A 23265-nucleotide genomic window follows, 5' to 3' on the forward strand; every position below is an offset into this window, starting at 1 on the left:
AATAGAGGAAAGTCAGTTTATATAGTTTGTTTTTATTAATTTATATTAAGAACCGCTTATTCTCATAGTGTCGTAGTCCCCCGAATAATGAGATGAGCAAGAAGCACTTACAGTTGAAGTTAAAAAGTTAAGAAGTTACACATTTTCACATGTTGTGAAACCTCCATGGCAGAATACCCTGTAAGTGTATCCTTAGTTTGCCTTCCTAAAAAAAAAAAAATAATAAAGTTAGGATGCCACATTTTCAGACAAGCAGTGTGATGGGCACTGGCGACCAGTTGCCTCTCCGGCGGCCTGTCACTCACGTCAACGTAAGACGTGGTTCCTGGTCGGAACTTGAACATCATATTTTCCTTTATCTGGCTCGCCGGGGCAAGAACGTGAAGATGGAGATGATCCACTGACGTGTAGGGAGGTTGATGGAAACCAATTCTAAAAAAAAATGTCCATAAGTCCATAAACATATTGTGATGAACACAACTTTTACACAAGTTTTACTTTACCTGATATCAGTCATGTCTGTGACTCCTTGATCTAGCAGTACAGCTCTCCCCATTTCAACCATCTTTTCCACTGCAACTCATACGATTATGATTCTATGTTTATTATAAGAAGACAAGGCACACTTACCGAGAGTGATGTGTTCTACATTGAGAGAGAAGCAGTTGTCTATGTGCTCGATGGGAACAACCAGGTAGTGATGAGGGGCGGCGGGTAAAATGTCCCGAAAACACACAAGGTCCTTATCCTGTCAAGTGGAGGAAAATCAACTCACTGAAAGCACCATAATAATAAACGATAATAGCTGATATATTTTGTTCTAATAACAAAAAATAGTCACTTACCCTATAACGTGTTAAAGGGTATTTTAAAAGGTTCTTTGTCGTTCTATATGGTATAATTGCACGTTATATATTTGATGTTTTAGCTAATTCAGTGAACATGATACTGTATTGAGGTGAGTTATGTCAACTATAGGCAGTGAACGCACCACGCAGCATTTCCAGTAAACGCTCCTGTCTTGATGTGTATCAAAAAAATGGTTTTGGAAATTCTTAATTTCCAAACTTTTACGAACAAATTATTGTAATTGTCATTCAAATTTGCCACTTTCAATATTTAAAACCCCCGAAACGAAACATCTCAGTCACTTTCCGTCCGCACTTGAATGCTATAACAATTCGCCTTTAAACAAATATTTTTTTTTACCTTTTTTAAAACATGTGCGTCTCGGTCTTCACCTCTGGCAATCAAACAAAAAACACACCAAGAATTATCTATGGAGCAATTTGTGCCCATTTTTTGTGTCAACATGTTTCCGCCTGTCGGAACTGAATGACGTCAACGGTTCAAAGATCGTCTCCTAGGAAGTGAGCCCAACTCGTTTGGTTTTCCTCCTCCCTAAATCCTTCCAGATCACAATGCCATATTTACACCACATTTATTCATGTTCAAAGTAGTTGGAATAACAACAACAATAAATAGATCCCTCGCTCACCGAAGACAGCAGTTATTGGGTTCACACATGATAATACTTGGGTCGCATTCACAGTAACAACTATAACAACAGCTCATTTATGCACTTATGGCATAGTATAACCATGCACTTACAAAGCAGTGTCAAATAAACAAAAATGACTTTTTAGTGGCATGTCAAGAGTACAGCGACACCCGGGTACGTTCCCTTTTTTGTAGTGACGTCGGGATAACATTCAGTCATAATTTAGATGCCTTTAAATCCTCTGTCTAGTGCAAAAGTGGCAGAAAAAGAGGGAAAAAATGTTTAGTGCTTGTTGGCTTGTATCAGTAACAAAATATATACTGTTAAGCACGAATTGTTTTTTTTATAAAAGTACAAGTGTAAAAAAAGTAGCACAGCCCCTAAGTAATGGAAGGAAAAATAAAAAAAAGACGCAACGGAAGGAATATTTGGTCTGCAAAAATGCTGTCGAAAAAGATAAAAAAATGTGGCGATTGTAAACAATGATTCTACAAATCCCCAAGGGGAAATGGAGGAATTTGGGGAATTCAATTTGGACCGCTTTGGGAATGGAGGATACGTTTGAAAGGAGCTACTCAAAGGTCCAGACCTCCAGACTGTGGATGTTGAAGTCCTGGTGGGAGGACAGGGGCTGGTTGTTGAAGGTGGCGCATTTGGTGGTGGTACCTCGGTACAGTTCGGCGTCCAGCCACAGACCCAGTTGACCCCTGTGGTGGGTGGGAATTGGAAGAAAAACCTTCAACGGATACTTTTCTTTTCGAGCATTAGTGGGAAAAAAAAAACAACTGACCCGCCTCCACCCATCTGCAACGAGTCGATATTGCCTTTGACAAAATACGAGTTGTCTCCTGTCCAACGATAGACCTGCAAAAAATACATAAATATACACATACATATATACATATATATACATATATATACACATATACATATATATATATATATATAGACATATATACATATATATATATATACATATTTTATATATATATATATATATAAAATATTATATTATAATATGAAATATTCATTCATCAAGTATATACACATATATATACATATATCTCTTGAGGTACACTGTCACAAAATGCAGGTTTTCATACAGCAAAACTAGAGCACAATACTAGTGTGACACAAGTGCAATCAGTGGATCGCCATCAGATGCGTCTCGCAGCCCAACCCCCGCTGGTTCAACTCTGTCAGCTCGGTCGGTCGGTCGGTGGCGGACAGTTTGGGTCAAAAGCTTCCCCCCACCCCCACCTCCCACAGCGACCCAACCCCCGTCGATTCAATTTTTTCACCTATGTATATGTCCTGGATGGATTGGAAAACAAAAAACAGCAATTTTTTTTGGACCTATTTCAAACGTTGGCCACCAAAGTGCAGCCTTGATGAATGAATATTTCATATTAGAATATAATATTTTATATATATAGAAAACATTATATTATAATATGAAATATTCATATATATATAAATATTATATTATAATATGAAATATTCATTCATCAAGTATATACACATATATATACATATATATCTCTTGAGGTACACTGTATTCCATAAAATGTAGGTTTTCTTCAAGAGCAAAAGTAGAGCGCAATACTAGTGTGACACAAGTGCAATCAGTGGATCGTCGTCAGCCGCGTCTCGCAGCCCAACCCCCGCTGGTTCAACTCTGTCAGCTCGGTCGGTCGGTCGGTCGGTGCCGGACAGTTTGGGTCAAAAGCTTCCCCTCCCCCCACCATCCACAGCGACCCAACCCCCGCCGATTCAATTTTGTCACCTATGTATATGTCCTGGATGGATTGGAAAACAAAAAGCAGATAGTTCAACAGTTTTTTTGGACCTATTTCAAATGTTGGCCACCAAAGTGCAGCTTTTTGACCCATTTAAGAGCGCCTTGATGTATGAATATAAAATATTATATTATAATATGAAATATTCATTCATCATATAAAATATCATATTATAATATAAAATATTCATTCATCAAGGCGCTCTTAAATGGGTCAAAAAGCTGCACTTTGGTGGCCAACATTTGAAATAGGTCCAAAAAAACTGTTGAACTATCTGCTTTTTGTTTTCCAATCCATCCAGGACATATACATAGGTGACAAAATTGAATCGGCGGGGGTTGGGTCGCTGTGGATGGTGGGGGGAGGGGAAGCTTTTGACCCAAACTGTCCGGCACCGACCGACCGACCGAGCTGACAGAGTTGAACCAGCGGGGGTTGGGCTGCGAGACGCGGCTGACGACGATCCACTGATTGCACTTGTGTCACACTAGTATTGCGCTCTACTTTTGCTCTTGAAGAAAACCTACATTTTATGGAATACTGTGTTACTAAGAGATACCATCTTAATTCCTTCCAAAAAATGTAATCCACAAATTGTCAGGAATGTGATACAAAAGTCCAATGGTAATAATAATAATAAAAAAATAAAAATGAATAACAAACCTTGATTTCGGGACAAAAGCTATAGAGGAAGGTCTCTCCGGTGCCGTAGCAATGTTCACTAATTCTGAAGGGATGCGTGGAAAACGCCCCGAAGATCTGCAAACAGATTTTTTGGAACATTGGGGTCATTTGAGCAAAAATGGCCGACACGGTGTCCAGTTTACCTGATGATCCAAGTCTTTGATGACCAGCAGAACCGGGTTATCCACATCCAGTAGATTTCGGTAGAGCGTCTTGAGGCTGGTGCCGTGTTTGAGGGTGCTGTAGGCGAGCCGCCACGGGTAACCTTGAACGCGGGCGGGCAGACGACAGGCCAGCTATACGCCCAAAAATGAAATAAAAAAGTCAAAATATGTACAGAGAAGTTTAGGGATGCCATGATACAAAAAAAATGGGATTGGTCTCACGACGCTGATGATTTCCGACCTTCTCCACGTGGGTGTCCCGCAACAGAGCGCTAACGTCGCTCAACAACGGCGAGCCGTCGGCGGCCACTTCGTCGTCGCAGCTGCCGAAACTCTGCCGCCGCTTGGCCTCGTCTACGGTTATGATCTGTGAATAAAAAGATAATAAGAAATAAAAATGAAAACCAGTTGTGATGTAAAAATGGCGGTGTTTTTTGGCACCTCCCAGCTGCACGAAGCCGGGTCGCCGAAGAAGTTGTCGATCATGTCCAACTCGTCCTTCTCCACCACCACGAAGCCTTGCTCCCTGGCCTCCTTGCCGTAAACGTCGGGAGAACATTGGACGAAAAAGGCGTACAGGTGGTCCACCCTGAAACACATTAAAAGTCTTTTATTTTTGTATTTTTTTGGCTGGTTCAGATTTTAAACTATCCCACAAAGAGGCATATTTGCTTTAGGATTTCAATTGGACCAACCCTGGATCAGTTGGAAGAAATCATCATTGGTTTCCACTATGCAGAGGCCAAAAAAAAATCCAAAATGTCTGACCTCTCCTGCGGCACAGCGAACCAATACTCGGGCTGCTTTCCCAATCGTCCGAAAGAATGCGCCGGGCTGGACGTGGTCATCCCGCTGGCGAAGGACTTCCTCATGGGTTTCCCCACTTTGAAGCACAGGAACATGGGCGGATTCTTGCTCCTCTCCTCGGAGGACAAAAGCATGTCTGCGCGCAGAGGGTGCCGTTAGCAGAGCTCCCCGAAACACTCCCACCCAAAGCCCATCCTTACCTTGGATGGGAGCCCCGATCCTCTCCATCAACCAGGATTTGACTTCAGCGTCATGGCTGGTTCCCCGCCCCCCCTCCTGGCTCAGAGCCGCGGCGGTGACTCCGCCCCCTTCCGAAAGCAGGGACGTCTCCTCTTCTTTGGTGGTTTTCTCCAATGACGACATGACGGACTCTCCTCCGTCTTCCACGGAACTGTTTCTTGCCAGACCTTCGTCCTCGTCCTCATCTTTCCCTTTATTGTCCCCGAGAAGCCAGTTCTCCTGGCTCCGCCCACTCCCGGGAGTCTTCGGGCAGGCGGCCTCGCCGTCGTCGGTGCTGCCGTCCACTGTGGGCTCCAATTCGGTGAAGCCTTCGTCCGATGGGGATTTGTCCGCGGGTTCGTCTTCCGTGCTGACTAAGGACAAACGGGATCTCAATTGGGGCCACGCCCACTTTTAAGGACAAAGAGTAAAATGGCTCACCTGTCTCGGAAAGAGCCGATTCCAGGTCGTCCAAGATGATGGGTCGCTTGGCGTCCAACGCTTGGTAGCGACTGAAAGGGTTGAGGTCGCGTTCTGAGGGCAGCTGCTCCCACTCGCCCGGCCTGTATACAGGACATAGATCCTGGGGTAGGTCGCTGTGGAGGCGGGGGACAGGTGGGGGGGCGGACCGGGATGGGTATGAAAGGGGTGGGGCAACAAAAAGGGAATAAGGCCCAACAAAAAATGAGAATGAGGCAAAACTGAAATCAAAATAAAGTATGATGCATGGATTCAAGTCATATAAAAACATGTCTGAAATTTTAAAAGGGGATTAAATCCACCCTTCATTAATCGTACATATAATTTAATATTATTTTAAACTTCGAAAACCCTCTCTATACTCATATTAAACTCTCTGGAAGAGTGGTGTCAAAGTGGCGGCCCGGGGGCCAAATGTGGCCCGCTGAATCATTTTGTGCGGTCCGGAAAAGTAAATCATGGGTTTCTATTTTAGGATCAAATTAAAATGAAGAGTATCGATGTATATTAAATTTCCTGATTTTACCCCTTTTAAATCAATAATTTAAAAAAAATGAATCCATGATGATGTCAAACAAGAACACAAAACAGGGAGAACATAAAAAAATGGATGACATGCTTAACTCCTATCTAGTCTTACGATGGCAGGGCGTCTTTGAGCTTCATGCGCGAGACGTCGTCGTATAACGCCACGGAGACAACCTCCTCCATGGGACAGATGAGGCCGTACTCCTCGCATCCGTGCTCGATGACCAGGGGGTCGGACTTGTGGGGGTCAAACATGATATTGTTGGGTGTGACGATCAGGACGCCACCAACCACTCCCTGCAGGGGGCGACATTGAGTCAGAAAGTCTTGGTTGAGTTCGTTCGGTTTTCGTCAACGCTCACCATTCCGTCCGTAAAGTACTTGCAGCTCATCTTGATGAACTTAACCGTGGCTGGACTCTCGTCTTCGGAATGGGGGGACAGCTGGCGGCGGAGGGACGGGATGGGCTCGGGACGGACGTCCTGGTGGTGGAGAGAAAAATTGTGTTGATTTCGCAGGAAGAAATGACATTTTTTTTTAAATTTTAGTTTTACTTACATGTGTGGTCTCCAGGGAAGACTCATTTTTGAGGGACAGTTGGACGGATGTAGGACAATTGCCGTCTATCCGGGCGGCGTCGGGGACGAACAACTTCTGCAAGTGCAAAAAAACTTCAATGAACTCATTGAACCACATATCTGCAATTATGAACCCTCACAATTATGAGTCCTCACCTGACCGGGGTAGACACTGTGACTGAAGAGTTTGTTCAACTGGACCAGCTTATTGGGCGTAATATTGAAGCTGAGGGCGATACTGTTGAGGGAATCGCTCGGTCCCACCTGCAACAAAATTCAATCCATCCGTCAATCAACCTCTCCCGTTTCTGACCGCTCGCTCTACTCACGATAAACTCCACCGTCCCCGGGGGTCTCCTTTTCTCCCTCTTGGGCGGGTTTTTGCTCTTACAGCCGCCACCACCTGCGGAGGAAACAAAAATATGTTTGTTTATCTACTACATATAACCCAAATAGAGTTATCGTAACATTAAAATCAAATTAAATATAACAGAAGAGAAATAAATAAAAAAATTAGGGGAGTGAAAAGGGAAGTCGCAATTCCAATTTATTCCACCGGAGGGCGCAGGGGCTTTTAAACCAGCTGACTTGGGGCAAAAGGCAGATTGGTCGCCAGTCAGCCACAGGGTACACAGAGACCATTCGCTCTCACGATCATACTGCCACCAGCGGGGATTGAGCCCACGCCAAGTCAGCTGAGACCACGAGGCGGCTTTTTAAAAGTCCAAATACGATTAAATACGACTTAAAACACTGTCCCAAAATGGCGGATTTACACCAACTTTTCAAAGAGGTATTACTGTAAATGGTTTTCTTGACATAATCATCTTTTTTAAGTTTAAAAATGACGTGAAATCAATTTTATTTGATCCCAAATCACAATTATGTATTAAAAGACTCATTTTGTGAAATATAAAACGAGATTTGTTCCTCGCAGATCAGAATTCTTTACTAATAAACTCCTTTCGAGTCAAAGTAAAATGGTTTTCCGGTGAGATCATCGCCTCTGAGGCTTCCAAGTTATTCTTAAGTAGAAAAGAGCGCAGGATACTGGTTACGCAACTTCCCCATGAGGTCACGGCGGCAAATGGCCGGGAGAACAGCGGACCTCTGTGTCGCTTATCAGCGGGTAGATAATTTAGCAAAAAAAGCAGTTTAAAATCTTAACAAATTCAATTGGGAGACGCTAATCGGCTACGACAACAAATATGTTACAGACGCCGTGTGGGTGTTCCAGGCACTTGCCAGAAACGACGGCGCTCCTCGCCGTGCCCGACTTGTTGTCGAGTCGCCCATCCTCGGGGAGGTCGGCGCAGGCGCTCGGCTCGTTGGCGCTTTTCTCCGACGGGCTCTGCTTCAGCTGTCTCCGCCGCTTCAGCCTGGGAACAAACGTCAATAGCGGCGAATGGGTTAACGCGAGAGGCTAGTCGGGGTCGATACGGCCTCGCCCGTCCATCACTTCGACCGATGCGACGCTCCCGAGTGGGTTTATGTGGGTGTGGCGGCGCGGGAATCTGTTGGCGCGTTCCCGACTGCTCGCTAATGAATCAATTCCGTTAACTACTCATTTTTCCACATAAAATTCAGAGAAATGTCATTTAGCTCACTCGCTGATATTTAATCTGACCGTGAATGATCAACCAATGACGGTGATAGACGTCCAATTCATCCATACATTTACCTGGCAAAATATCCGGGCTTCCTTTCCCGTTTTTCCATTGGACCTCGGTTCTAGACTTGCATGAACATAGTCAACCTGTTTGTTTCCAAGACAACACGTCACACGTTGCTGTTGACAAACGTTCTTGTCCTGAAGAAAAAAAAACGGAAATTAAAAAATGGACAACAAAACATTGGAAAAACGGCACAGTGGTTAAACACAAAACAAATGACAAGGGGTTTTATGCAATTTGGACAAAATTAAAGTTACATAACAAAGTGAATTAAAAAGGTTAATCCAATTCGGACAACGATTTATCAGGATTTAGCTTAGGTCCCTCGCTTTGCCAGCGGCGTGCTCGGTGTTTGCTCACATTACGACGTCATTCCGACTCCCCGAGCAAAAGAAAATAAATGATTGGAGTAAGAAAAAAAGACCGTGTGTTCTGTTTTCGACTCTTGAACGAAAAGGGCAAGGTCCAATCTGGCCAGCGGATGCTGCTAACACGGTTGCTAACTATTAGCGACGACGTTGACAAGACAATAGAAAGCCGAGTAGACGGAAGGGGGAAATGTCACGTTCGACGGCGGTTATGCTTCTTCTCGTCTGGTATTGTCTCGTCTTCCGAGGAAAATACACCGAAGGTTATTGTTGAAACGTCAAAAGAAAATCTAGCTTCAGGCAAAATAGCGGCACATACCTTGCGTGCATCTTTGATCCGCCGCGCTTGGAACTGCAGGGAGATTAGTTGCCCTCCTGTGGACAATGAAGGTAACACAGGCAGGGGAAAATATTGCTACGTCATGGATTGAATTATTTATTTCGACGACAAAATACGCACTCATCACTTTGTCTAAAGATTTTTTTAAAATATACGTTCATCAGTTGACATGTCCCTGGTGGTCTAGTGGTTAGGATTCGGCGCTCTCACCGCCGCGGCCCGGGTTCGATTCCCGGTCAGGGAACACATTTTACGTGAATAGGTCCCAAATATTCTAAAACTTATGGTTTTTTACACATCTAACCTCTTACTCTTGGAAATAGTTATGATATATATTTCTTTTAAAGTGTTTTACTCGGTGCTGTAGATAGTTATGCCACTAGTGGGCAGCATTGAACAACAATACATCAACCAGAAAGGATAAACCATTATATTTACATTTTTCTCAGCTGAGCCAATCCGACATGACATTGGGACCTTTCTTTCTTTTTTGACAGACCTTGAGGAAATCTCCAATTTTGCCCAGACGTCACAGACGCCGGGCTTAGACTAGCGCCCCCGATAACGGCGATCTTGCCATCTAAACAACCGAAGCTAGCATGGCGCCGACGATGATCAATGTCCAACCTGGGGGTTGGGGGGGTCGTAATCCTCCCGAGCGCCACAAACGTGTGAACGGACGAGGAAAAATGCGCGGAGGTCCGTTTGGCTTATCGCAAGACGCCAGGACGTTTGACAGGCCGTTGCGCCGCGAGCTAATTAGGACGAGAAATATTCGAGAGAGCCTCGTTATTTATAGAAATAGCATAAGCGGGGAGAAGGATCCACTTGAAAGTACAAATATTTCTCGGTGGAAAGACTTTTATTTGTGTTTGAAGAAGACAAAAAGTTGCATTTTGGTGCTCGGCGGCTAACAAGTTGACCCGAAGGTCAAATACAATACACACCCGCTGATTAACCACCAAAACAAATGCCAAAGGGACCATTCTTCCTACTGTATATCATCCACTACCACTCAATCTGCCGACTGGCCGAGGCCCGCGGCTTGTGACATTTGACCCGGCCCGACAAAGGTTATCAAGGTCGGGGTTTGGGCTCCTAAAGCGACGGCGCGGATACTGGAGGAAACCTCGAAGGAGTACAAAAGATGGACAAGTGGAATATCACTCATGGAGACACTTTTTTGTTGTTGTTCGATCACATGACTTTGGAAGGGCAGCAAACAATGCGTGCTTGTTTATTCTGCTTATCAGCGGTGTTGTAACAAGTAGATCACATCGCTAAATGGACGCGCTAACCCAATGGGAATGTCATCAACATACAAAAACGATGTCAAATCACCAGTCTATTGCATCTTAGATGCCTTAATTGGAAAATTTGATCCAAAAATAAGCAAAAAAATAGCATTTCAGCCTAAAAAATTAGGCCACATGCCATATTTTTTCAACGCTAACCAATAAATCAGAGCTAACACTGCCATAAAATGACTTATCACATACAGTAATAATCCATTTTCATTCACACACACGCACACACACACACAAACAGCGGTTGATCCATCCCAGCCATAAATTCCCTAATGATTTATGAGCATGTCATGTATGCATTTATGATAAGTCAGCTTTTCATGCACCGTTGAAGTCACAACATGCTAATGCTAACTTGAGAGTACAGTCTCAATGCTCAAGATTTTCTACAATTTAAATTAGCCAAAATAATGTCCCATTAAAAGGGAAAAAACGTATAGCTCTTAGAATACAGTAGTACTATTCATAGTATAGATCTAACATTTAGGTTAGGCCCTACTCTCGGCCCCCCAGACACGGTTTTGGACTAAACCAGCGCCACATCAGTCCCTGGTCACAGATAGGGCTCGCGGTTAGACAGCGAGTCTGGCGGACATTTTGTCCACTCTGTCGTGTTTACTTATAACGATAAGCTTTGATGGATTCTCCTTAGACGCCACACAAGCACATGGTCGCCACTAAAGTGGGGATGCTAATGTTGTTTTGGGCAGGGAAGTGGTTTAGAATGGGGAAATCTTTCCTGTTTTTGGATGGGACTTGAAAAGGAGAACTTATCAGAACTTAAAAGTAAAAGTTTCAAGTTTGCCAAAATGAATTAAGAATTAAAATGACTATTTAGTATTCTACGATTATCACATTATCATTTCACAACAGTAATACGATAATAATACTCTTCTGTTTTTGTGAAATAATGTTTTGCTAACGTTTATTTTTTGGTGTAATTTTGCTGTGAACCAATGAGTGGCAGTGCGGTGCACCACCTTGCTTAACGATGCTAGTTTAACCAAAGAAGAAGAATGAAATAGCAACAAATGTGCATTTCGACTGTTTTTTTCTTGATATTTCAATAATCTTCAAATTCCACTTCTACTTAATTATATGAAAGTAATGATATTAAAAGTACATTCTTGTCCTTTGGAAAACATTTGGGAGGTTTCTTTCATGGCCTAAATTCAAAGGAAAACAACATTTTGTGTTTTTTTTACTTCATGTCTGCTCAGTGTTTCACTTGAGTCGGTTTACTTAAAGACAGCATTTGGCCAGACCTCCCTGACCGCTTTGGCCCAATTAAAAAAGAATAATGAGCCCTGGCATCATTACAAATATACGTGTGGTCTTATGAATTGCATCCATACAGTAGAAAACCATCCCTACAATTGCCAAGTGCGATAGTTGCCTAATTTATTTGAACTGGGAGGTCCGGCAGTCAGACGATAGGCTCGTTCACTCAACAAAGATAAGCTGAGTAAACACAAAACGCATATTTAGTCAGTTATCATGTGACAGCCATCGATTTTACAGAGAGAGCTGCCAAACTTCCCAGTAAGAAGGGATTGGACAACTATTAACGTAAAAAAATGAGTGGAAAACTGTCACGAATGAAGTATATCTTGATTTTGTCTCATTTTCATGATCATGTGATAGTACCATTATAAATACGACAATTGTTCTCATTAAAACCTTAAATTGCCCCTCTTCCTGGTCCTGTCTTTAGCCCCGCCCCTTCACATAATTAGCCAGCCAAGTCATTAAGCATCACATTTCACTTCCACCTGTTGGTCATCCCGATTTGTCAGTTCCTAGCTTCCAAGGCCGCAAAACAACGCTTGCCTTCTTATTTCTTAAGCCCCGCCCCCCCATCTTAAACCACCGCCACCCCCCCTTCCGTCAAGGCCACCCTTTTGTTCCTCCCGCTCGCTCGACCCCGGCAGAGGTCAAGCCAGAGAAAGGGAGCGATCGTCGAATGTGGGAGCGAACGTTCCGAATCTTCTCCGTCTTATCCGCCGATAAGAGCGTCTCCGCCCCCCCTTTCCCGAGAGATCCATCTCGGAAAATGTTGATGGCGGGGGGGTCGAACGTGGTAAAGCGAGGTGCGCGGCGGGCGGATGGACGGCGCCGTCGCCTCCCCTCGGGCTATTAAAACGACGTAAAGGCGCTTTGGGGGACGAGAATTAACGGCGTTTAGGAGGAAGGAGAAGTGGGAGTCGACAAGGGGGGGTTGTTTGTTCGCTTTGGGAGTGCTGCACCTGCGGCTAATGATGTGAACGCCGACAAGTTGGTCGGCTGGAGGCCTTTTGCTTGGTTTTAGATCAAACTTGCACCCGATGGCCCCCAAGAGGGAAAAAATGCAGCTTTTGTTAGCTTTTCTTCTTCTATGGAGATAAAATATCCAGATGTTCATTAAAAAGTACCTTCTGGAAGTCGAGTTAGCTAACGGGCTAGCTAAAAGGATGACAATAAATGTTGCCCTCTTTTTAGTTCATGGCAGATATTATGAATGTATTTTTTGACATAACTAGATAGAAAACAAGTTCCCCAACAAACAACAAGTCACCTCCCATCCCCTTTAAGAAAACACCTTTCCTACCGTCCAAGTTTTTTTTTTTTTTGCCGGCCTACGTGCCAACTGTCCGCCGCCACCGCCGCCGCGTCGACGGTTCCCACAGCCCCACCGCCGCCCGTTATCGTGCTCCGTCTCCGACGGGCCCCCGTGACGTCATCCCCCCGCTGATAAGGGGTCCGTCCGGGCCCGGGCCAAAAAGGGGGCGGGCCCGTTGTATTTTTCGCGGGGGAATCGGGGGTTACGCCAACACGGCCGACGAGGGATAAGAAACCGAGGGGGAGATAAGAGGAGCCTCTTTTGTGTTCTGCCGGCCCTCCCGTCTGGTGGCATCTTCCCTGGGCTTTCTCTCTGGCCCCGCCTCTTTTTTGTCCAAACAGGAATATTCTCGGGGTTATCGGCTATTTGTGTTTTGACAGTCCCCGGACGGACGGACGGATGGACGGAGCCGCCTTTTCTGCACCGGTTTGCAGTAAAAGAGGAGGGGCTAGGTGGGGGTGGCCATCTTGACCCCTCCTCGACCTTACCTGACGAACTTTTCCTGACCCCCCGCAGACACCTTTGTGGTGATGATGTCATCTCACCTTTAGCTAACCTGAATGTTAGCGTTCAGTGGCTAAACAAACGGAGTCTCGCTAAGTTTGACCATTTACTGTCAATTCTCCTTAAAATACTGCCCTTTTTTATAAATACTGTTTTTGTAGTTTACTGACTGTGGACCTATGTACTTTTTAATAAAATATTGAATAAGTGCTACTTCCATAAAATGATTAACCCTGAAATACTAATCAATTAGATTAGAATAGAAAACAGAATGTTTCACTTATTTATTTATACTTAGTCATAGTGTTAAAAAATTAAAAAATATATATTTTGTTTAAATTAAACTCTTTTTTTTATCTAAAAAAGTACATTTAAAACATGCAAGTCCTAGGAGCCATCTGGCATCAAACCATCGACCCCAGAACTGCGAGCCGCATATTCCAAACCACTACTCCACCGTGCCACTAACTGAAAAATCATGGTACGCTATTCCTCAATCTAATTAATGAGTCATCCCACCTAGAAAATGCCTATTAAACCCCAGAATTTGAAAAGGTCAACGTAAAAATGTCGTTTTTAAATGGGAATCGGGGGGCGCGAAGGCAAAAATTGATCAAAATGGACCAAAAATGGCAAAAAAAGGGTCCACATGAATAAATGTTTTTTGGCCGTGACATCCTTTTGGGGTCAAGGTATGTTTTTGAAGCGCGGAGGAAATGCAAGTCACAAAGTCTGGCAAACAGGCACCAGGAAAACGGTCCCCCGTCTCGGAGACTCAATCATGTGGGGGTCAGTCCCCTTTCGCACACACATGGGCAGACTGCCGGCTCCAGGAAGACGCCAGCACGCACGCGGCGACGGCCTTTGGCGTCATCCCGCTCAACCGGCAAAAAAAAAAAGAGAAAAATCCATCTTAAAAAACTTCTTTTGACCTCAAACGCATGTGATTAAACAATCATCGGCACGCCGCTCAGCGCTAATGATGAAACAGTGCTAATCAATACGACGTCATGTGACCGACACTGATACCCAAGCGGCCGAATTCCAATTTGTTTACTTTTGGACGAAATTAATTAATTTAATGTCATAAATATGGTTGTTTGATACTTTATTGTATGATAAAATACACTGTTTTCTATCTATGTGCATTATGCCACAAATTAACCCATAATAAACATATTTTAGCCCTAATATAAGACTCAAATATGTGATTGCATTAAACAATTATGAAAAAATGGATGTTAGGCATAATATTAATAATACATTAGAAATTGGTTTACATTTAAAAAAGCGAATTTGAGGAGGAGTAATGCAAATGTGTAAAGATATCTATGTACTATATATTTTATAAGGGGGGCAAATACTGCTCAAATAGATACGTTGAAGTTGTCGTTAATAATTATTAGATAATAAAACAGCCAGTGTTGTCTATTAACGTGAATTATGCCATTTATTAAGGCCAATTCTTAAACGAAGCTATTCAATCGTAGGGGTATATTTCTAAAGGGAATGTTTTAAAGTAAAAAGAGAGAGAGGCAAACCAAAGATTACGAGAGAGCGAGAGAGAGCGTGATGTTGATCTCCTCCTCTTCCCCTCTTTTCCTCTTTTCCTCTTTTGCTCTCTCTCTCCCTTCACTTGTTAATTTGATAAGATTGAATCGCGACCTCCCCTCCCTCTTTCCCCCCAACAATTCGATGTAACTCAAAAATCTCCTTATCGTTCTTTTAATAATATATCGAGTCATTTCTCGCGCGAGCAAAGACGGATACTAACTAGCAACCACTAACTATTAACTACCGCGACGACCATGTACCAGGGAATCATGAGCGCCAGCCACGGACCGCCGTCCTACGAAGCCGGCTTCCTCCACGGCCACGGCGGCTCTTCGACCGGCTCGCCGGTCTTCGTAGCCGGCAGCCGAGTGGTGGCACCACCGCCGGTGCTCCCGGGCCTGCCTTACCTCCAGACGCCCGGCGCCCCGTCGCAAGCGAGTACGCCGACCTCGGCCCACTCCGCCTGGGCCCAGTCGGGCACCGAGGCCTCGTACAGCCACCACTCCCCGGCGGTGTCACGGTTCTCCTTCTCCGGGAGTCCTCCTCTCTCTTCCGGGATCAAGGACCAGGCAACAGCGGCGACGGCCTCGTATGGAGGCCCACTCGGCATCTCCCCGAACGGACGAGAGCTGTACGGCAGCCGGGGGCTCGGCGGCTCTTACCACAGCCCGTACCCGGCTTATGTGAGCTCCAACGTGGGGGGGACGTGGTCCGCGTCTCCATTTGACAGTCCGGTGCTCCACGGCTTGCAGCCAGGTGCTTCCACCGGAGCGGCGAGGCACCCCAATATAGGTGAGCACTTCGTTATGAATATGAAATATGAAATGGTAATTTAGATTTATTCTATTTTTTGTGGGCTAATTTTGCCGTAAAACTGCCGATTTGTGCTCAGAAATAAACGAATTTACTTCAAAGTCACCTATATATTTTTACACATTACTGTAAATTGACTTGGTAAATATTTCATTTTTTCCTCATGAAAATAAATCAATTATTAACGACTCCCACGTTTTGAAAAGTGACAAATGAGCTTTAGTTTGAGAAACGTCTTCTCATTTATTTAAGTCAAATTCATTGCAGCAGTGCTCCAATTATAAACTTCTTTTTTTATAATCTAAATTAAAACTGCATTATGCATTTCGTTACAATTTCATAGAAAGTGAACTACAAATAAAATTAAACGTGTCTATTTTAGTTTCAATTTGACTTGTGAGGGGTGTTGCGAAATAGTCCACGAGACACAAAAGCAAATAAATAAAATAACGAACGCAAGTCGCATTTATAAGATTTTATTTTTAAAAGTGATCCTGCATCCAAACATTTTTACCAATTTAATAAATAAACACCTCAAATTTACCCTTCAACACAAAATGAAACTTCTAAAAACATTTCAAATCCACTTTGAGCCATTAAAAAAAACACTTTGACTACTGTAAATATGAACCAATAACATTTAAATTAAATTAAAGCCCAAGATAAGAAAATCAATCCAATGTCAACCACCCAAATTTCCTCGACAAACATCTCCTCAGACAAACTTAACATAGCAACTACCCCGTTAAAGTCATTATTAATGACATCAAAATTCCACCCGATTTCCCCGCGTTGACCTTTGACCCCCCTGAAGTGCCAAAGCCGTGTTTTTGAAACAAAGACGGCGGCGATAAGGAGCCGCGCTGACATTTCCACACGACACATTAGTACAACAAATGTATTGTCTGGCGTTGATGTGTTGGCTACATTAGCTTCCGCGCTCAAGGTTAGCTTCCTTTGTTTTGCGTGCTCAACCTTGGACGTGATATCGAGAGATTAATGTCGGATGAAAAAAAAAAAAAAACAGAAAAAAAACAACAACAAAACATCATTTGCAATATTTGAGCACGCCGTCCCTTGCCGCGTTATCAGGCCGAGACTCTGCGTCGCTATAGTACGTCTCTATAAGTGATGAGGCTTCCATGCAGTCTCTATTTCCAGCCTTTTCTTTATCTACGGGCTTTTTAAGGGGGGTTGCCGGGCAGATAAGCGACAGGGCCTCACGCATCTCATCCGTAAATCGGGGTTGAAGGTTGACATGGCTTACTTTTTTTCTGGAAGTTAATCTATATTTACAAAAACACACAGGCGGAAAAAATAATATTTTTCTTTGTGTCGCTTGCAAAAAATACTTTGAGTGCGGAATGACAAAAGCTGACAAAAAATGGTTTTCAGTGCTGGTTGAAATAAAAGTCTTGGGTAGAAGTGACTTGACTTGAGAGTTTTTTTGTTTTGTTTTTTGCTTTGACTTGTGAGCAAGAATTTGTCATGGCTAGAAAAGTGTGCTAAACTGAAAAGTGACCCTGTTTTTCCCCACCAAGACCTTTTCGACGATTTCGCCGAGGGCCGAGAATGCGTCAACTGCGGCGCCATGTCCACGCCACTATGGAGGCGGGACGGCACGGGTCACTACCTATGCAATGCTTGCGGGCTCTACCACAAGATGAATGGCATCAACAGACCTCTCATCAAGCCTCAGAGACGACTGGTAGGTCAAAGGGCACCCTGAAGTAGTCTTAAATAATAATAATTTCAAAAAAGGTGAACACATGAAATGTTTTTGTGTCTCGTAGTCGGCTTCCAGGCGGGTGGGGCTATCATGCACCAACTGTCACACCACCACGACCACTCTGTGGCGACGGAATGCCGAAGGCGAGCCCGTCTGCAACGCCTGTGGACTCTACATGAAACTGCACGGGGTAAAAACCAATTTCAATTTACTCCATCTATCTATTTAGGTACTCAAACATGCTCATTAACTAGCATTCCTTTTTTTGCCAGGTTCCTCGACCGCTCGCCATGAAAAAAGAAGGCATTCAAACCCGCAAACGTAAACCCAAGAACCTGAACAAGAGTCAAACAAGTTAGTTTTAAAGGATTCTTAATCTTACCTGCCCGATTAAAAACATAGCAATAATAAGGCCTTTAAAAGCCATACGAATCCAAAAATCTGATGAAAATGTCGCCCTCCTGTGGACAAAATTATAACTGCTCTTCTATTTTTTTTAATTAGGCAGTGATGGGACTCCAGTGACACCAAACAACACTCCACGGGGTCAATCCTCCTCTTCTTCTTCTTCCTCCTCTTCCTCCTCCTCATCGGGGGCCTCCAGCATGTCCGAGGATTGTCGGCAGATAAAAACCGAACCCGAGACTCCCAGTTTGTACACACACGCGCAGGTATGGATAAATATTGCTTGAGCAGATCCATTTGCTAGATAAAAAAGGTATTTTCTTTGTATTTGATGCCAGATTTCCACTCTTCCCGCCTACATGACGGCTCAAGGGGGGCCCCTGGCTCTAAAAATCCCCTCTGGGGGTCACGGGGGCACTCCAGGCTCCAAAACTGATGCGTGGAACAACCTTATTTTGGCTTAGAAAACGACGTCGGATAACGTCTGAGCTTTGGTTCAGGTCAGAGTCATTTTTTTAGGTCAGTATTGATTGACACATCCAACTGTGACAGAAACAATGCAACAAAAACGTTTTTTTTTGTCCTAAGATATCCAGATAACATGATTTCCTATTTTAATATAGGTCAACTGTTTTTTTTTGGGATGAATAAAACTGGCCTTTTTTTAAAGGGATGTTTTACATGGAGAAAGTGACATTAACTGTTCTCATTTTGTGCAATTTCACCAACATATTTTACCATCTGAAATGATTTACTCTTTTAAAGACTGTCAACTTTTTAAATATACACAATAATACTTGCCATCAATTTCAGCTTTGGGTATAAAAACTTTAGCTGTACATGTTAGAAACCCTGTTTTAATATTTATTTCCAAAGACAGCATAATCAAGAATTGTGGTGTAGGCTTGTTGTAAAATGACTGTACAGTATTTTTTGGTGTGTAAATGTGCTGTAATAAACCCTAAAGAAGCCAATTTTATTTACATATAAGTAAATGCTTGTCACTCCAGTATAGATGGGTAAAGATATAATTACATGTTGGGCTATATTGCAAAAAGAAACCCAAAAGATGCACGAGCATGACACTACCTACGATATGTTCTCTTTGTGGCTCAAATAGCAAGCGATGCTAAAGTGTTGACATGATTAATAAAGGGTAGTGAACCTCAAAATGGAGTCATTTTGTTTATTTACGTCCTTTTAAGAGACTAATTAGCTAGTTAGCTTAAAGTTACATATAAATGAAACGGCTGAAAACATGTATTCAACATTTGAAACACTCGTCGATTGTCATATTTATGTAGGGGAAACACTTTTTAAATTATTGTTCATTTTTGCGTAATTTCAACTATCTGTATTAGTCTTTAGCAACGGTTGCTAGGCTGCTTGCACCTGGGAAGCTGAATGAACAGAAGGGCCAATGAAATGCCGAGTTTTAGTAGGCGGGACATCACACCAGAGTTTCGGCTCGCTGAATGGCTGGCTCTCACTGAGGCCATGCATGATAGCCTATCAGAGGCCTGAGTCGATCTGGCCCCAGATGGGAGACTGAAACACTCGTGTAGTGTTTTCCAATAGCCGGCTATCTTTTTTTACTCGTTGTTGTGAATGGAGATCAACAACGTGCGATTTTTAAAGTCTCTTTGAGTGTTAAGACTGCAAGATGGATATCCTAAAATCTTTGGGCCACCCGGAGGAGATATACAACCTCTTTAAGTTTAAAATGGGAGGTTGCCGAGCTGTCATGCCCAAATTGGATTACGTGAGTAAAAATGCACAAACAATTCATTTACTGTCCACGAAAAATGAAAAGAGATATATTTTGGATTCGACTAAATGCTATATCGTGTTATGTAACAGTTTTTGACATTATGACGCCGATGAAATCAAAATTACAGCTCAAAACGTTACGTTTATGGTGAATTAGCAGTAATTGGTGCGTTATTGTGGCAATATAAGGTGGAACGTCGAGATTTGTTTGTAAATATAAATTCAGGGGACGTTGGCAGTAGCTACAGGTTTGTGCAGTTACACGTAGCCTCCACTGGATAACCTAAACGTGAATGTTATGCTAACTATGCTTGAGCTCAAGTAGCATCTGTACACATTCAAGATGGTGGTGAATTTGACGTATGAATCCGAGTGGGAGGAGGAGTTTAGTTGTTTACTTATACGAAGACTGCGACAAGTTAGTTTGGGGAAGGGGGCGGGGTTCGCCGCCGTCTTTAGGTTAGCGGCCCCCACCAAGGTTGGCTTAGCAGCTGCTCGCCCTTTACATGTCCGTCCGCGTCGAGCCGAGCCGCTGCGACTTGTCAGTCGTCCACGCATGGCCGCCGGAGCGTGCTGCAAGTGTCCCATTTCCCTGGCTCTTTTTAAGCGATCTCTGTTGGTGGCGCCGCGGGGCCAGACGCCCGCCTCTCCCCGAACGCTTCTCTCGGTGTGGCGACTCGGCGAGCGGGCCCTGCAGGAGGTCGCCCGGCCCTCCAGCGCCCTGAGAACTGCCGCCTACGGACGTCACACGGCCTTGTGTTGTCTTTCCTGCCAGGAGTCCATGAGCCAGAGCTTGAGGATGTGTTACGTGTACCTGAACCAAACGAGTCGGAGCTTTGCGGCCGTCATCCAGGCCCTGGACGGCGATCTGAGGTAAGTCGTAAACAAATATACAAAAGAGGGGCGTGTCCGCGTGGCCTGCACGCCTGTCATGTTGACATCGGAGATATCACATTCATGTAGAGCGAGTGCGTAATGAGCTCGGGAGTGTGTCAGGATGGCCGTCATCACTTGTCGGCCATTTTGTGTCAGTGTCATTCAATAGACAGTCAATGGAGGATTTGCTTGGATATATATTTTTTAAATTAAGGACCATGTTTTCAGAAAGCCAGCCTTATTTATGTATATTATGTTATTTCAGACATGCTGTATGCATTTTCTACCTGGTCCTTCGAGCATTGGACACAGTGGAGGACGATATGAGCATCCCTCTAGACAAGAAAGTCCCCATGCTCAACAACTTCCACACTTTCCTCTACCAGGACACCTGGAGCTTCAGCGAGAGCCGGGAAAAAGACCGGCAGGTTCTGGAGGACTTTCCCACGGTGGGTTGAGTTTTTGGAAAGAGCATTTTTGGATGATGTGGTTTGAACGAACCCCTTTTGAAAAACTGTCTGTCAAATATTCACAGATATCTTTGGAATTCCGGAACCTGGGTCAAGAATACCGTGAGGTCATCTCGGACATCTGCCATCGGATGGGAGTCGGGATGGCCGAGTTTTTGGAGAAGAAAGTGGGATCCATGAAGGAGTGGGACAAGGTGCTTTCAAGTGAAATCAGAAATTTGCCTTTAAGTTTGGGCTGTATTGCTATTTTGTTTGTTTTTGTTTGTCAGTATTGCCACTATGTGGCAGGGTTAGTCGGTATCGGCCTATCTCGCCTCTTCTCGGCGTCCCAGCTGGAAGACCCGGAGGTGGGCTGGGACACGGACTTAGCCAACTCCATGGGCTTGTTCCTCCAAAAAACTAATATCATACGAGACTATCTGGAGGACACAAAGGAGGGACGTGCCTTCTGGCCACAAGAGGTGGCTTTCTTAACCTTATCCTTATCTTTGTTTATACGGAAATTTGACATATTTTACTTATGCAAGGCGTGGAGCCAGTTTGCGGGCCGTCTGGAGGATTTGGCGCAACCTGACAAGTTGGAATCGGCTCTGTCGTGTCTCAACTTGCTGGTCACGGACGCTTTACGCCACGTCCCTGATGTCATCGCCTATCTGGGCCGACTCCGTAACCAGAGTGTTTTCAATTTCTGTGCCATCCCTCAGGTTTGTTCAAGCTTTATGTAGGCTGAGATATTAGCTTTGTCATGAAGCTAGCATAAAAACAGCATGCTAGTTTGGCTTGTCATTCAACCAATCCATTTTTTTAGTATTTTATCTAAACTACACATTTTTCTGTGTTTTTTTCACCAGGTAATGGCAATAGCTACATTGTCATCATGCTACAACAACCCACTGGTCTTCCAAGGTGTGGTCAAAATCCGAAAGGGACAAGCTGTCACGCTCATGATGGAGGCCACCAACATGCGGTCTGTGCAGAACATCATCAGCCAGTACAGTCAAGAGGTTGCCATTTTTTCAAAATAACAAGAGTTAAAATGTTATTTGTGCAAAAATACCATGTTATTTTTATTCCAGATTCTGCTCAAAGTCTCCCCGACGGACCCGTCCCGGGACCGCACCCTGGGAATCCTCGCCGTCATTCGGGAGAAGTCGCAGTCGTCTGGCTTGCCGGTTCGGAGCCATCACATGTCGCCCGTGTACCTCTCGGCGGCTATGTTGCTAGCTGCCGTTAGCTGGCAGTACTTGAGTGCCACGGTGCAGGCGCAGGGTGCCGGTGACGTGCAGGGACAGTAAAATTGGACGCAAGAAGGGTTTGTTTTTTTTGCCGGACGCTCCTTGATTGACATTGGCGGTTTTAAAAGCGGACATTTTCCTGACAAAAGGATTTTGAGGATTCGGTTTTATTTGTTGGGTTTGTGTTGAGCTTTTTTTTTTTGCAAAACTGGCTTTGAAAATAAGTGGTTGGAAAAAATGATAAAAGTATCTATTTTTAGTATACATTTTGAAATCATGGAAGTATATAATGGAAATAAATGTGGAAATAGTTTTTGTACATAAAGGGAAAGATAAACTTTTCAGTTACGATGAATACATTTTGAAGCTGCTAGTAAAGTGTCCTTAACTCATTTACTGCCAATGGCTGCAATGGACGTCCAATGTATTTTGACCTCGCAGTCAAAATAGATTGGACGCCTATTGCCGTCAAGGGCACTTAAACATGATAATTCATTGCCACTGTACCAAAGACAAGCTATAAAACATTGCTATGTAATGTGAGGAATAGATTTTGATGTACATATCTGGGTAAATAGAAAATATTTTGATTTTTTCTTCTTTATTAAAGTTTGGCAACCACAATATTGTTGCTTTTTATTTATTCATTTAAATCAAACGCACTTTTTCACTGGGATACAATAATTATGATTATAGTATATCTATTAACGAAGTTATTGCTTCATTGTTTAGATATAGTCAAAACAAAAGGTACTTTTTATATTTGAGTAGTAGTATACTACGTATTTATTTTGGTATCGGGCTGGCTGCCATGTTTGTAGTCTTTCACGGTGATACGCGCGAAGTCTGCACATGCGTATAT

General features: G+C 43.7%; 4 protein-coding genes and 1 non-coding gene across 7 annotated transcripts; 3 read left to right on the plus strand and 2 right to left on the minus strand.

Annotated features, from left to right (window-relative positions):
• Positions 1 to 16: 16 nt before the first annotated feature.
• Positions 17 to 1429, minus strand: LOC144185597 (adenosine 5'-monophosphoramidase HINT3-like). Its single transcript, XM_077710491.1, has 5 exons — positions 1210 to 1429; positions 631 to 748; positions 504 to 573; positions 306 to 432; positions 17 to 205 (listed from the first exon to the last, which is right to left on the minus strand). Exons 1-5 carry the CDS (start codon positions 1312 to 1314, stop codon positions 146 to 148), a joined length of 480 nt encoding a protein of 159 aa, XP_077566617.1. The 5' UTR covers positions 1315 to 1429; the 3' UTR covers positions 17 to 145.
• ncoa7b (nuclear receptor coactivator 7b) lies at positions 1425 to 9228 on the minus strand. 2 transcript variants are annotated; one of them, XM_077710490.1, is made up of 17 exons: positions 9121 to 9228; positions 8442 to 8570; positions 8006 to 8139; positions 7090 to 7163; positions 6917 to 7024; positions 6741 to 6836; positions 6545 to 6664; positions 6295 to 6479; positions 5616 to 5737; positions 5156 to 5548; positions 4917 to 5091; positions 4590 to 4737; positions 4390 to 4515; positions 4128 to 4280; positions 3964 to 4059; positions 2292 to 2365; positions 1425 to 2208 (listed from the first exon to the last, which is right to left on the minus strand). In XM_077710490.1, exons 2-17 carry the CDS (start codon positions 8477 to 8479, stop codon positions 2073 to 2075), a joined length of 2178 nt encoding a protein of 725 aa, XP_077566616.1. In that variant the 5' UTR covers positions 8480 to 8570; positions 9121 to 9228; the 3' UTR covers positions 1425 to 2072. The 2 variants fall into 2 exon arrangements, with proteins under 2 accessions (XP_077566616.1, XP_077566615.1); XM_077710489.1 differs by having other exon boundaries at positions 5616 to 5770.
• An 85-nt stretch (positions 9229 to 9313) lies between these two features.
• On the plus strand, positions 9314 to 9385 carry trnae-cuc (transfer RNA glutamic acid (anticodon CUC)). The gene has a single exon. It is a non-coding gene; the product is annotated as a tRNA-Glu (tRNA).
• A 5777-nt stretch (positions 9386 to 15162) lies between these two features.
• On the plus strand, positions 15163 to 19218 carry gata4 (GATA binding protein 4). The gene is made up of 6 exons (XM_077740051.1): positions 15163 to 15897; positions 17460 to 17626; positions 17712 to 17837; positions 17920 to 18001; positions 18152 to 18318; positions 18391 to 19218. The coding sequence occupies exons 1-6, from the start codon at positions 15360 to 15362 to the stop codon at positions 18514 to 18516; spliced, it is 1206 nt and encodes a 401-aa protein (XP_077596177.1). The 5' UTR covers positions 15163 to 15359; the 3' UTR covers positions 18517 to 19218.
• A 357-nt stretch (positions 19219 to 19575) lies between these two features.
• fdft1 (farnesyl-diphosphate farnesyltransferase 1) lies at positions 19576 to 23027 on the plus strand. Of its 2 annotated transcripts, XM_077740023.1 has the most exons (8): positions 19576 to 19814; positions 20598 to 20695; positions 20964 to 21147; positions 21234 to 21362; positions 21438 to 21629; positions 21696 to 21872; positions 22020 to 22172; positions 22245 to 23027. In XM_077740023.1, exons 1-8 carry the CDS (start codon positions 19716 to 19718, stop codon positions 22461 to 22463), a joined length of 1251 nt encoding a protein of 416 aa, XP_077596149.1. In that variant the 5' UTR covers positions 19576 to 19715; the 3' UTR covers positions 22464 to 23027. The 2 variants fall into 2 exon arrangements, with proteins under 2 accessions (XP_077596149.1, XP_077596143.1); XM_077740017.1 differs by lacking the exon at positions 19576 to 19814 and having other exon boundaries at positions 19859 to 20695.
• Positions 23028 to 23265: the final 238 nt, after the last annotated feature.

Source organism: Stigmatopora nigra, chromosome 2, assembly GCF_051989575.1.
Source record: "Stigmatopora nigra isolate UIUO_SnigA chromosome 2, RoL_Snig_1.1, whole genome shotgun sequence".
Classification (NCBI taxonomy): Eukaryota; Metazoa; Chordata; class Actinopteri; order Syngnathiformes; family Syngnathidae; genus Stigmatopora; species Stigmatopora nigra.

What these genes read in the sequence shown, in the direction of transcription:
- LOC144185597 (XM_077710491.1), bottom strand. Translation starts at nt 1,314, where the DNA reads ATGTTGACACAAAAAATGGGCACAAATTGCTCCATAGATAATTCTTGG. An exon ending in ACGCACATGTTTTAAAAAAG is followed by an intron (nt 749 to 1,209) that starts GTAAAAAAAAAT and finishes TCCACTTGACAG; the next exon opens with GATAAGGACCTTGTGTGTTT. An exon ending in TGTAGAACACATCACTCTCG is followed by an intron (nt 574 to 630) that starts GTAAGTGTGCCT and finishes TATGAGTTGCAG; the next exon opens with TGGAAAAGATGGTTGAAATG.
- ncoa7b (XM_077710489.1), bottom strand. Translation starts at nt 8,479, where the DNA reads ATGGAAAAACGGGAAAGGAAGCCCGGATATTTTGCCAG. An exon ending in CGGGGACGGTGGAGTTTATC is followed by an intron (nt 7,025 to 7,089) that starts GTGAGTAGAGCG and finishes ATTTTGTTGCAG; the next exon opens with GTGGGACCGAGCGATTCCCT. An exon ending in GATCGGGGCTCCCATCCAAG is followed by an intron (nt 5,092 to 5,155) that starts GTAAGGATGGGC and finishes CTCTGCGCGCAG; the next exon opens with ACATGCTTTTGTCCTCCGAG.
- gata4 (XM_077740051.1), top strand. Translation starts at nt 15,360, where the DNA reads ATGTACCAGGGAATCATGAGCGCCAGCCACGGACCGCCGTCCTACGAA. An exon ending in TCTACATGAAACTGCACGGG is followed by an intron (nt 17,838 to 17,919) that starts GTAAAAACCAAT and finishes TTTTTTTGCCAG; the next exon opens with GTTCCTCGACCGCTCGCCAT. An exon ending in CCTGAACAAGAGTCAAACAA is followed by an intron (nt 18,002 to 18,151) that starts GTTAGTTTTAAA and finishes TTTTTTAATTAG; the next exon opens with GCAGTGATGGGACTCCAGTG.
- fdft1 (XM_077740017.1), top strand. Translation starts at nt 20,166, where the DNA reads ATGGTGGTGAATTTGACGTATGAATCCGAGTGGGAGGAGGAGTTTAGT. An exon ending in CCATGAAGGAGTGGGACAAG is followed by an intron (nt 21,363 to 21,437) that starts GTGCTTTCAAGT and finishes TTTGTTTGTCAG; the next exon opens with TATTGCCACTATGTGGCAGG. An exon ending in TCAGCCAGTACAGTCAAGAG is followed by an intron (nt 22,173 to 22,244) that starts GTTGCCATTTTT and finishes TTTTTATTCCAG; the next exon opens with ATTCTGCTCAAAGTCTCCCC.